Source organism: Eleutherodactylus coqui, chromosome 6 (assembly GCF_035609145.1).
Source record: "Eleutherodactylus coqui strain aEleCoq1 chromosome 6, aEleCoq1.hap1, whole genome shotgun sequence".
Lineage (NCBI taxonomy): Eukaryota > Metazoa > Chordata > Amphibia > Anura > Eleutherodactylidae > Eleutherodactylus > Eleutherodactylus coqui.
In genome coordinates this window covers 240,296,467-240,310,759 of record NC_089842.1, presented here as the reverse complement: position 1 = coordinate 240,310,759, position 14,293 = coordinate 240,296,467, and the positions used below count along the sequence as shown (strand labels likewise).

The 14,293-nt window shown below is 39.4% G+C and overlaps 1 protein-coding gene across 1 annotated transcript; it reads right to left on the bottom strand.

Moving 5' to 3' along the window:
* Positions 1-5,485: 5,485 nt before the first annotated feature.
* Positions 5,486-6,418, bottom strand: LOC136571949 (olfactory receptor 2C3-like). Its single transcript, XM_066572568.1, has one exon. It carries the CDS (start codon positions 6,416-6,418, stop codon positions 5,486-5,488), a length of 933 nt encoding a protein of 310 aa, XP_066428665.1.
* Positions 6,419-14,293: the final 7,875 nt, after the last annotated feature.

Genomic DNA, 14,293 nt, shown 5'->3' with positions numbered 1-14,293 from the left:
TTGGGTTATTATTGCGGTAGCTAGAAACGGTACTGCTTCAGACTGCGGTTATTTATGTCTGATTCTACCCCTGCTAAAGTTACTAAGAATCAGGAAATAGAGCGTTCTTGCTAAATGCTAGCTTCTGCTTGCATCTATAGGAGTTTAGACAATGGAAAGTTTCATCATTTTTGCATATAAGGAAGTAAATATATTGGATACATAAAGAGCATATCTATATCTGTAGAAGAGCAAACAAAATGGAGTAATACTGGCATTGGTATACATTTATAAAAACAGGTCCCCTGTCCACATGAAATGTATGTCCATTGTCCCGAAAATATAGATATGGCGGATATCCACTACAAACCTCCCTTGAAACTATCCGTTTCACTAAACTAACTACACTAACTGTTCCTACACTACCACATATCATCCTCAACTATTGACCCTCCTCGACGTCCCAGATTGTGGTAGGCACACAATGGAGCAGGTCGTCATCGGGGTGGAACAGGTAGTCATCGGGGTTGGAATACACTGTACACAACAACAGCAAATAGAAATTAGGATCATTATAGAGGTGACAAATATAGTTAAGAACTTCTTTATCAGAGTAAACTCTAGTGTAGAATGTTCTGAAAACTCAGTAGAGTGGGCGGTCCTTCACAACTGTCGTTTAGGCTTTTACTACTTCAGGTAAACACTGCATAACTTGTGTAGAACCCGCCTTCTTGACGCTACCTCGATTCATTCACAAAGAGTGCAAAATTAGGGCTATCTAATGACTGATCAACATGACTGAACCTCTGTCTCATTAGTAAGTGCATGATTATATCTATCTGTCCGGAAGGAAAAACTACAAGGTGATTATTCCCACTTCCCTTTTCCAGAGGCGGCAAGGTAGCAGGACCAGGGGCGTTGTAACACCAGCATGTTGCGTGGCACGAGCAGAGTGCACTGCAGATAAAATAAAGCAAAATCTTAGCGAAAACCTATCACAGTGTTCTAAATACAATGTTTAAAAACTTATTTTTCCTCTTCTCCTGTTAGGTATGTACCTAACTGCAGAAACAGGCTAATAAAAGATACTTAGTCCATTTTCTCCATGACCTTCTCTCAGTTTAAACCTCTCCATAAGTTTAACATATCTGCCCTTTGTATCTTAGATTTTAGGGTACCGTTCATCTTTTCTACTTTCCCACTACTCCGTGTATGGTTGGGTGTGTAAAAGGCCTAGGATGTACCCAGAGCAGACATGATGTCACATTTTTTCACCTGTGCAGTGTGTACCTTCGTTTAACTCATTCACTTCCTGTACCTTGTATCTGCAGATTACCTCATTCATGAGCTTCTGTGTGGTTACCTGCTCATTTACCTTAGCATCAGGGTGGGCCTCCAACCTGAAAAGACTCCAACAACAACAAGCACATATTCATACTCCCCAACAGATGTGAGCTAAATGTAGTCAAATTGGCGACCTCTGAAATGGGTAGAGTGGTCCAGGCAAGTGTTATATGGCCACCTTACTTCTGTCCTGACTCGCATATGGCAAAGATCATGCAAACTGGACAAATGATGCAGCAGCTACAGAGAACCCAGGTGTCACCCATTCTCGAACAGTGTCGACGTCATTGCTGTTTTTGATAGGTATGTCTTTCTGTGTACCAGTTGGGCCATCATGGGGCTAAGGGACCTCTGTAGGCAAGTTCTGCTGACTGTTGTCCAAAGTTTTGTCAATGTCCAAAGTTTTTATCAATGTCCAAAGTTTTTTATCAATGTCCAAAGGTTTTATCAATGTCCAAAGTTTTTGCCACTGACTCATGCTGTTAGTATTTTTCTTCTTTCCTCCACGGCTTGAGGGCCGCTGCCTTTGCTGTGCTGTCGGCGAGGGTGTCGTCTCTCGCTTCTCCATTGTAGGATTCGGTGTGAGCTCTCCACTGCCAAGTAGTAGTAGTAGTAGGGCCTCCATGAGACTCTGCACCGCTGCACCATTCTTAATTGGCTGTCCTACTGAGATAAGAAACTGTCTGGCCTTCCATATTGGGCCGTAATCATGAGCTATGCCAAATGCATACCAAGAGTCAGTGTAAAGGGTTGCCGTCTTACCTTCTACCACTCTACACGCCTTAGTGAGGGCCTTCAGTTCCACTTCTTGCACTGAGACATGCGGAGGCAGAGCTTCTGCGTTTAGGACATCTTGTTGTGTGACCTCTGCATATCTGGTTCGGAGTCATCAATCCTCACCCTGGTACCATCTACAAAAGAAAACTCAAAATATGCATTATTAACAGTGGGTTCCAATAACAGTTTTCTTGTTGCAAAGAATTAAAAAATTTAAAAAATAGCTGATCTGCCATACTCAGATCACCTGTGCCTCCCCTCCCCCATTTGAAGCGGAATACCCGACTAAAAGAAGAGTAGCCGGGTTCAAGGTAGTACAACATTGGAAAGAAATATTAGGGGAGGCATGGAAAGAGCACATTGTAGCCGGATCTAACAGGCCAGAGATAAGTGCTTGGGTTGCACTTGCATGAGTATGCTCTGGGTGTCATTTGGGGTGTGGACCACTAGGGGGTAGTCCAATACCAATTTAGAAGATTTGTTAACCATTGCCTGTACTGCTGCCACCACGCAAACACATGAGGGAGCTCCTCGAGTCACTGGATCCAACCTCATGGAGTAGTATCCCAGTGGCCGTGGTTGTCCTCTGTGCTTTTGTGTCAATACTGTTGTCACATGGTCAGAATAGATCCATGGGCGGCAGTATGAAACAAGGCCCAGAAAAGTGCAGAGTTTGTCAACGGATGTAGGTACAGGTATGGCCTTGACAGCAACCTTTTGTTCCTCTGTCAGATGTCTAGTTCCCTGGCTAAACAATGATCCAGGAGAACAACCTTTCTTGCAGAACTGGAGTTTGTCTTTGGAGGCCTCCAGGCCGTACAGCCATCTTCTGCAAGGGAAATTAACAGTGAAATTGTGGCCGGTCGACAGTTTTCCAAAATCATCAGCACACAGCATCTAACATGCGTGGCTGACCCTTCACCCCTTTTTTTTTTTCTAAGGGGATACTGTTTGACCCAAGGGTGTGTATCCGGGTCTCATATATATTATCATGGTGGGTACATTCAATTTCCCTACGTCTGTCTTGTAGGTGGCCCATAATTTGTCAGGAACCGTGGAAAGCTGAGTTTCCGCAGCGGCTATCAGGCCAAAAACATAAGCCAGCTCCACCACAAGACAGAGCAGTTAATTTATGAAAAACTCTTCTGAACTGGCACCTGAGGTCCCAACCCATAGCGAGCCATCTGGCGCCATTATGATGGATGCAGATAGGGTTTGTAAAATATCAGTGCCAATAACAGAGACGTGCCTTCCATCAGGGCAGCCATATTTAAAATGTGATATTCTTGTGAAAATGTGAAAATAAAAAATACACATATTTTGTATCATCGTATTTAAACAACTTGTACAATAAATTGAGCACACTATTTATCCTGCACAGCAAAAACAATGAGAAAAACCCTAAAAAACGAAGGCAAAGTGCTTATTTTGCTCCTTTTGCCTACAAAAATGCAATAAAAGTGATCAAAAAAGCCCTATTTACACTAAAATGGTACAAAAAAATACTGTTGTGCAAAAAACAAACCACAGAAGTATCACTAGGCTAGCTAGTGCCTCGTTGTAGTGTCTGACCCCAGCCCTCAGAATGGAGGTTGAGGAGTGTGGCCAAAGATGCACAACCAAAAAACAAGCCCTTTTATGGCCATGTCGACAGAAAAAAAAAGTTATGGCTTTTGAAAAGTAGAGATGAAAATCCAAATCATTGTTGCTTCCTTTGGGCAAAAATAAGCCTTGTCCTTAAGGGGTTTAGCTTATATGGAGGGAAGATTACATTTTAAGAGACTTGAACTTCATTTTGATTGTGACCAATCTAAGAAAAATGAATGGCCACTTTAATTGATATTGCTGGGGTAGAAAAAACAGAGCTGTGGGGATCTTTATTTTGATAGGTGTTTCCAGATTGGAATACCTCTTTAACATTGTAGATACATCTCCAAACCTGTTTAGAGTATCTTCTTGAACAAATTTGATGTTCAAAAGGATGTGAGGACATTAAGGAGGTCTACAGGTTCTGCAACATCCACCAGGTATCTTGATAGCTTTTATTTCTTTTACACCAACTTTTGACCTTCCCAATATTGCGAAACTACAACTCCTCCATTACAATGACAGTGAAAAAAATAGTATTTTTTAGAGAAAATAAATATTGCATTATACTGATAGGTGCTCTATTAGGATACGTCAAAGGCTTGTCTTAACAGGCACTCACTCATGGTAGTCCTCAGGTGTCTTCAGAAGGGCCCTCCGCTGCTATGACACCTCATGATCTCATCAGGGGAGGACAGGTTTAAGGGAAAGGAACATGTTATGTGTATAGCACCAACTTACTCTGCAGCGCTTTAAGATATTTTTTGTTTGTTTGTTACCCCCCAGCAAGCTGGTCGTGGGCATGAGCCATACCTAAGGGTTTGGGGAGTCTCCATCTTCTCAATTCAGTCCCATTGAAATGAATGAAGGGGCACTGTGCATGTGTAGCCAGTGCTCAATTCACCCTGATCAGTGATATAGCAGTGACCAGTAGAGAAAAAAGGAACCCCCCACTCTAGAAGTAGGTCCCAGTGGTTGGACCCCCACTGATCTATCAGTTCTTACCTATCCAGTTGATGCATGAAAATGCAAAGATCCAACCCCTCTCCGGAATACCCCTTTAATGATTTGGTAGAGTCCTTATAAAATGAAGAGCAAGAAGGTTCAGATTCCTGTAAAAAATATATCTATTAAGCCCTCTATTTCCTTATACCACCCTAAAAAGTCCTCCTATTTCTTGATCCACCAGTGTAAATCGAAGCCTTTACCCTAAACCACCAGAGAATAAAATTAAGCCCCCTCCTGTACCCTAGATCAGCAGAACTAGTGCTTTTAAAAGGGTGGTACCACAATTGCAAGTTATCGTCTATCCAAAGGATAGGGAATAACTTGCTGATCTTGGGGGTTGCACTAGAGCTGCATGCACTTTCAATGGGACTGAGGAGATACCTGGGTATTTCCATCAGCCCCAGTGAAATGAATGAAGCACAAACCGCACATGCTTGGCCAGAACTGATCTCGGCTGTGAGACCCTCACCAATCATGTTATTCTCTATCCTGTGGATAGAAGATAACTTGTAATTGTGGTACAACCCCTTTTCACACCTCTGCAACTTTACACCACCAGGGAAGTTCTAATTGGCATGAATCCTTCTTTTTATGTTCAGTGTTTGTTTATGAAAATGCATAGATTATGTTTGCAGCGGTAACGCATAAATTGATAGGATAATGAGAGCGTATTTAGATATGTGACATCACATTTATCAAACGAACGGAGCATGTATGACTTCATAAAATGCATTTGCTTTTCTATTGTTTAAGCTAGCTTAATTATGAAAACTCACGTGAGAATTATTTACTAGACAGTTCCACTGGGTTTGATGTACTTTAATACACAATTTTTAACGTCCTTATTTCTGATGCTGTAGATGATGGGATTCAACATTGGCGTGACCACCGTATAGAAAATACTTACAGCATTGTCTGTCTTTAGAGGATGAGAAGATGGAGGCCGAAGATACATGGACATAATGGTTACATAATAGAGAGTGACAACAGAGAGGTGAGAGGTGCACGTAGAAAAAGCTGCATGTCTTCCTTGTGAGCAACGGATTTTTAAAATAGTAGAGATGATATAAACATAGGAAATCAGAGTCAAAGGAAAAGCACATAAAATAACGGTCGCAGCTGATACGTACATTGATATCTCATTAAGCCAAGGATCTCTGCAGAATAGTTTTAATAAGGCAGGTAGTTCACAAAAAAAATCATTGACATGAGTCCTACAGAATGGAAGTGTCCAGGTGATGGACACTTGTATGCAAGAGTTTATGAAACCAACAGTCCATGGTATAAGGGCTAAGATAATGCAAAATCTTCTGTTCATAATACTGGTATAATGCAATGGTCTACAAATGGCTACAAACCTATCGTAAGCCATGACGGCAAGTAACATACATTCTGTGGCCCCAAGTATTAGTGAGAAGAACATTTGGAAAATGCAACCACCCACTGAGATACTCTTCTCTGTAGATACAGTAATTATGAGAATTGTGGGAACTATCATGGAGGAGAAACTAATGTCAATGATAGAGAGATTACTCAGAAAGAAGTACATAGGGGTGTGTAAGGTTGGGCTGATCCTTACAGTGAAGAGAAGAATACCATTTCCTAACAATGTGATAATATACATCACCACAAATAAAAGGAACCCTAAAATCTGCAGGTGAGGGACAGTAGATAATCCAAGCAGAAAAAAACAACTTGGAGTGGTTTGGTTGGCGTTCTCCATTGAGTTACCTGGAAACCTGAACAAAGAATGCCGTTGTAGACAATTAATCACTTAGAGATAAAGAAAATTGACAGCAGAAAAAGGTCCATATGATTTGCTCTTACATTATTGCCTTTTTATTTCTCTCCTCGGATAGGTCTACGCTTTTTTCTGGGAATCTTGAATTTATTTATTGTCGATTTTCCAACCACATCTGCTGGTAGTTTTTTACCAAGCATTTGCTACTCTTTCAGTAACAAAAATATTTCCTGACCTCACTTTTGATTTTTCCTCAAACTAACCTCAGAATGCGCCATCTTGTTCAAGTGTTAATAAAACACTTACCTCCTGAACCTTATTTATACCTTTAACATATTTAAAAGTTTCAATCATTTCTTTCCTCTTCCTTCTCTCTTCCAGGCTATACAAATTCTTCAAGCCTTTCTTCATAAGTTTTGTTCTTTAGATCTTCCACCTTTCTATACAATTTTATCGGTTGAGAAGGCCAAACTTTTAAATTTCTATTTTGTATCTGTTTTCTCTCAGAAAGTAGATGGAACATCAATTGATCTTGCCTGTGCTATTGCTGGAATAAAAGAATGCAGGCTATCCATAAGCACAGAGATGGCGAGGGAACACTTAGCTAACTTAAATGAATTCACGTCTCAAGGTCCAGATGAATTACATCCTAGAATACTAAAGGAAGCAGTGGAGATAATTTCTGAGCCACTCGCCATAATCTTTGAAAGTTCCTGGAAAACAGGAGAAGTCCCAGAAGATTGGAAAATGGCAAATGTTGTCCCTATCTTCAAAAAAGGGAAGAAGGTGGATCCAGGAAGCTACTGGCCTGTGAGCCTGACTTCTATACCAGGAAAGATCTTTGAATAAATTAATAAACAGCATGTATGCAAGTACTTGGATAAAAATAGAGTAATTAACTAGAGCCAGCATGAGTTTGTAACAAACAAGTCATGCCAGAATAATCAAATTTCCTTCTATGACTGAATCACTGACTGGGTTGATCAGGGAAATGCGGTCGATATAGTATATCTTGACTTTAGTAAAGCATTTGACAAAGTATCTCATACAATACTTATTGAAAAATAATGACCAAATATGCAATTGACAAGGCAATTGTTAGGTGGATTCACAACTAGCTGAGTGATCATACTCAAAGAGTGGTCATAAATGGCTGTCACAGTGCAGAGGGATCAGCCCTATTCTCATTTGCACAAAGAAAGACTAGAAGCAATGGGATGAAACTAAAATGGAGGATACACAAATTAGATATTAGACAGTGAGGGTAATCAATGATTGGAACAGATTACCACGGAAGGTGGTGAGTTCTCCTTCAATGGAAGTGTTCAAACAGAGGCTGGACAAATATCTGTCTGGGAGGATTTAGTGAATCCTGCACTGAGCATATGGTTCGACCAGATGACCCTGGAGGTCCCTTCCAACTCTACCATTCTATGATTCTATGAATGGCTTTCATTAGGTGAGGTCTCAAGAACTGAGCATGTGGTCTCACCAATGCTCTACACAGTGGGATAACAGTCTCCCTCTTTCTACTGGTTATATGTCTAGCTATTCAGCTGATCATCCTACTTGCTTTTTTTGATGTCTGACCACGCTGTGGACTTTGACTAAACTTGGTAACTTTTAAAAGGACTCTATCAGATGGAATATAGTATCCAAACTGCGGGTATTATGTTGTTGAGCAGGAAGAGCGGAGCTAATTGATAAATAGTTTATGGGGAAACATTCTGTATAACTTATATTTTACTAATTTAAAGCTTTGTACATTCAGAGCTGAACAGTCCAATGGGTGGTCCTATCAGTAATTGACAGCTATCTGTGTATGAATGTACATACAGGGAATCACTGATAGGACCACCCATTGGACTGTTAATCTCAGACTGTGCAGGGATATAAATCAACATACTACAAGTTATATGGATTATTTCCCATAAAACTACATATCAATCTGCTCAGCTGTTCTACAAAAGGGTGAAACAACATGTTCCTGCTGAATGATTCCCTTTAAATCCTAGGATGTTAGCAGGTCTCATGTATAACCAATCACATCACTTCATTCATATTCTAAGCTACACTGGGATATGAAACTAGAATCTGATTCATTGTCATGGATGACTACACTACTTTTGCTTGTTGCTATTGATTTTTTTTATATATAAACTCCAATGTGTTACTCAAAAGTTATGCAACTAAGGAAGATGGAATATTACCTCCACAGTGCCAGCTATTGGAAGGCAGCATTCCTTCAAGCCGAACTTAAACTTTTTATACAAGCCTTGTAACAATGACTGGGAATCAAAATCAAAGCCAGACTCCATGCACAGACAGCTGTTTCAGGGTATTTGCCCTTCACCGGTGTACAGTAGGAGTCTGGCTTTGCTGGTGAGAGGCCAGGGACAGGGGTCAGAAACTCTATTGTGTGAGCTTTGCAATTGTGTGAATGTAGCGTCAAGTGTGGATTTTGGTTTTGAGAGCTGAAACACAGACAGGAAAATTATTCACTGGTTCTTAAAAGGGTTGTACCAAAATGGCAAGTTATTTCCACAGGATAGGGAATAACTTACTGATCGTAGGGTACCTCATCCTCCTCACTTCAGAGTTGCTATATCAGTCGCAGTGAGGAGGAGACTGATTGGAGTGCTGGTCATTCAAGCACACCAGCAATCCATTCACTGTCAATGAGACTGCAGAGATACCTAAGCAGCACAGGTCCTGCTGTCAGCCCCATTGAAATAACTGAACACTGACCATACATGCTCGACCAGTGCTCCATTCACAGTGATGTCACTGTACAACCACAATCTTAGTGGCTCTTGGTTTTCACACTTGCCCCCTGAAGAAAGGTGGCATGAGCTTGCAGCAACCTCCTCGTTAAGTCCCCAGAGCGACTCCAGACCATCTGTTTGAATTAATTTGCAACATCAAAGAGCAGCAGGGCCAGGTAGTTCAAGGTCAGAAACCGAGAAATTAAAGAGAGGGTTAATCCAGTAGCAGGGTCATATCTGGAAAACAGACAGGACACACCAGAGCAGCAATCAATAATAGCAAACGATCTTGGGAAACCTAGGTTATATAATCCGGCTAGACTAGTGAATGAGAAGCTAATTACTGACTTCTAAGTCCAGAGCCAGAAAGTAAAATTCACTCTCACTAAGCTGCAACTACTGAATATCGTTATGTAGCAGAGTTCTCAGGATGTAGTATAAAAGTCTGATAGATGCAAGATCTAAGAGATAGAGTTATTTCAATAGGCAACATATAATTGCCAATTGATTTCTAGGACCCTTGCAATGGGAATGTGTCCAAATTTGATGAAATATTTAAAGGGGTTGTATGTGACTATGTGGACCCTTTTATTGCTAAATTGCCCTCAATCCCATTGAATTTAGTAGGAGCTGCGTCTGCAGTACGAACTTGGGCTGCTATGCTATGGTCACCGTGGTCTGCTTCCTGTGCTGGCCATACTGACAGTGGCACTAGGAATCAACTGATTGGTGGGCATGCCAGTTGCCGATTCCCACCAATCATCTATTGATGACCTATTCTGAGGACAGATCATCAATAGAAAATTCGAGAAAGTCGGTAAAAAACCCCTTTATGGCCTCTTTGTTTTGCTTCACATATTATTACACCACAGGGCACATCCTGCATAAAGAACAGGAAACATATGAGGGCTGTATTGAAAGTAATGAAAAAGTGGTCATAAATTCTTTATTAACTGATGTAGATTGTTCAAATTGCACATGTACTTGGAGGGACTCTTCCTCTATACAGGTGTTTCAGAATATTTTTTTTTTCCTTGCAGGTGAATAATGGATTCCAAGCAGAAGCAACATGCAGTCATTTAATTCTTCACGAAGGAGTGGTGCAGGCTGTCCAAAATCCACAGAGGGCTACAGAAAGTGTACAGAGATGTCACCATGGACAAGAGCAATGTTCACAGGTGGATGAAGAAGGGAAAATCAGCATTGAAGACAAAACATGCAGTGGGAGACCATCAAATGATAATGCATTTCTTAGCACTTATTGAAGCACACCCTACCATCCAGGCCGGAGGCTATGCTTCTCTGACTTTATCTTAGTTTAGCTACTTGATCTATTGGGATATCTCCATCAGACGTTAATACACTAATGAGACCATCTATACTAGAGAGTAGTGCTCGGCAGTTCAGAATAGTGCTATTTCATTTAGGCATGTACTATAGCTTAGATGGTGTGCTTTAATAAGTGCTAAGAAATGCATTATCATCTATGCATTTTCTGCCTCTGAGGAGAGCTCACAGCTTGTTGCACTATTTGTGGTAATCAGTGCCATATAACGCTTGCACTGTCTTACTGTTACAAAATATATCTCAACAGTGATTCAGTAAAGAATATTTTTCTCCACTTTGAACCAACCGCTAAGGCACATTAGTGCTCTATTACAATATCAGAATTTAATGAGCAATAAAGTACATATACCCTGACAAGTGGAGCTCTATATTGTACATATACGTATATAATAAGTACATATACCCTGACAAGTGGAGCTCTATATTGTACATATACATATATAATAAGTACATATACCCTGACGAGTGGAGCTCTATATTGTACATATACATATATAATATGTACATATACCCTGACAAGTGGAACTCTATATTGTACATATACATATATAATATGCACATATACCCTGACAAGTGGAGCTCTATATTGTACATATACATATATAAGTACATATACCCTGACGAGTGGAGCTCTATATTGTACATATACATATATAATAAGTACATATACCCTGACAAGTGGAGCTCTATATTGTACATATACATATATAATAAGTACATATACCCTGACAAGTGGAGCTCTATATTGTACATATACATATATAAGTACATATACCCTGACAAGTGGAGCTCTATATAGTACATATACATATATAATATGTACATATACCCTGACAAGTGGAGCTCTATATTGTACATATACATATATAATATGTACATATACCCTGACAAGTGGAGCTCTATATTGTACATATACATATATAATAAGTACATATACCCTGACAAGTGGAGCTCTATATTGTACATATACATATATAATATGCACATATACCCTGACAAGTGGAGCTCTATATTGTACATATACATATATAATATGCACATATACCCTGACAAGTGGAGCTCTATATTGTACATATACATATATAATATGCACATATACCCTGACGAGTGGAGCTCTATATTGTACATATACATATATAATATGTACATATACCCTGACGAGTGGAGCTCTATATTGTACATATACATATATAATAAGTACATATACCCTGACGAGTGGAGCTCTATATTGTACATATACATATATAATAAGTACATATACCCTGACGAGTGGAGCTCTATATTGTACATATACATATATAATATGCACATATACCCTGACAAGTGGAGCTCTAGATTGTTTAAGCCCGCTCTTCTTCTGTTAATTTATACTACGACTATTGCCTCATTACGGCAATTATGTCATTGAGAATTACTCAGTGTATTTGCTAACACCTATCACTGAGCACCGATTAAGTGTATTAATGCCACAATCACATGCCCTTTCAGGTTACAATGGCAACCATTACTGGTATTATAATACAATAGAGCGGTTATCATCAGCCCCTCGCTTATTTTTTCTTGCCATTGACCTGTAAAGTTTACGAGTTCATCTACTATCAATAGCTAAACTTTTTTCGTCTGGCCTGGACATACATACAATGTTCACAACATCTGGCCCAACCTCATGGAACATGACCATACCTACTGTCTAATACATACGTTGTAAACCCTATATACTCCTGATGAACCGCTACGCATTGGTGGAGAAACGCGTCGAGTAACAAACAAATGACTAGGGGAGTATGAATATTTCAGAAATAACAATTAAGGGAAGTGTGTAGTATGAATAGAAATACTTTATACAAACCAATCATATAAGATCTTCCAGGCCATTGTCTCAATTCATTGACATCCAATTTGATTGTAACTTCAGAGAAAAATTTAATTATAGTGCATTTGTTATATTAAGATGTGTGTAGTAATCACGTTGCTTGGACACTATTGACAGCAAATACTGATACCTCCTGGTTCTTCATAACCCATCCGAGCACGTCATTCTCCTACTGCCCAGTAAAAGTATAGTAGTTACATCTATGAATTAAACTCTGGTCAATTTATGTTTGTGGATATATACAAACAGCTCAGCAGTGCATCTATGCACTATAATAGTTATCTTACTATCAAGGGCTGAGTACCCATAGCCTTATACTTACCTGGAATAGGCGTCTATGTGATACCTCCAGATATTACTGTCTGTCTCTTCAGTGCCCTATTTATTAGGGATTACTGTGTTATTTGTTTGCGCCCCCATGCTATGTGTTTTTAAGCGATTTCTAATAAAAATTGGAAGTTTTAATTTTAGTCCCAACTGTGAAGGGCTTTATTCTAAATCTCTTGTGGACTTTCTGCTCTCTGTGACATATATTCCTAATTTTATATGCAAAGCTGGTAGTATGATAAAATTGCGGCCAACAACTGTTGTGCTTACAACGTTTCTTGATCCAGGTTCCAGTGATGTCCTTCGTGGTCATTCTCTCCTTTTGAAAAGTGCTACTCTGTCTCTGCTGTCCTACTCACAAAGAAAACAACAGTACTTTGTATAACCTAGCTGAAGTCCAAGCACTATAGCTACTATTTTCAAATCTCTACAGACCTGCCATGTGTGCTCTTCATAGTTGATTTTTACAAGACGTTTTCATAGCATTCTTCCATCTGTTTTTTCCATCTCCTATAGGAACAGAGGACAATGTATTGCCAATATGTAACAAACGACTTTCAGACTCGTCTTAGAAGAGTCTATGAAGAGTCTCCATTCATTTGGTTTGTGGCTAATATTAATAGCTGTCATAAGCCCATTTACATTGTTACAGAAGACGAGATTGTCATCAATTTTGAAGAATTGCTGTAAATGTTGATGACGAAAATGGAACACCCTCACTGAAATGTTGTCTTCCAGGAGATTCTATTGCTGTAACCTAGATGGCAGCAGCTCAGATTTATTTTATCGTAGTTGGAGGTCATTAAGTTCAGTCTGAGTGATTAAATGAGTTTTTTGTTCGTTTTTTTGCCAGAATGAAATCTGAATCTGTGGACAATGATGGCTCTGCACCATCATGAACTTTAATTGCATTTTTTTTCTTCTACGGTGGCAAGTGAATATGATTCTAGTGGCTAAGGAATTGGAATATCTTCATTATGGGAGCAGGCTGACGTGAAGATTCAATATCGGGATAATTTATCATCGATTTTTTCTTTTTCGAGTAACCTTTACTTATTGGAGGTACCAAGCAAAAATAGCAGTTATTTTCATACCCTAACCAACAAATTTTCTGAAATCTCTTACTACTAAATGAATAGCTACAAAGCTCCAATTTTAAACATAGGTATCAAAAAATCTGTAATTTCTGCAGTAAAAAAAATAACAACTTTTGCTAGAATAAGGATGTTCTTCCCTACTTAGGTATATTTTTAACTCCCCCCTCGTACAAACTATATGACCAAAACTATAAATCCCTTCCAACATCCATCAAATCAAAATTACATCAATTAAAAACATACTGGATTTCTTGGTTAGGCAGAATTTCAGCCATTAAAATGATAATCCTCCCTAAAATGCTGTATCTATACCGCAATGTCCCCATCTGCCTCTCAGTCTCTTTTCTTATGGCTATTCAATCCATACTTTTGGCCTTCATCTGGGGGAAGAGGAAACCAAGGGTGGGAAAAATGGTGACCTTGGATCTCTCACTACTATTCAATACCA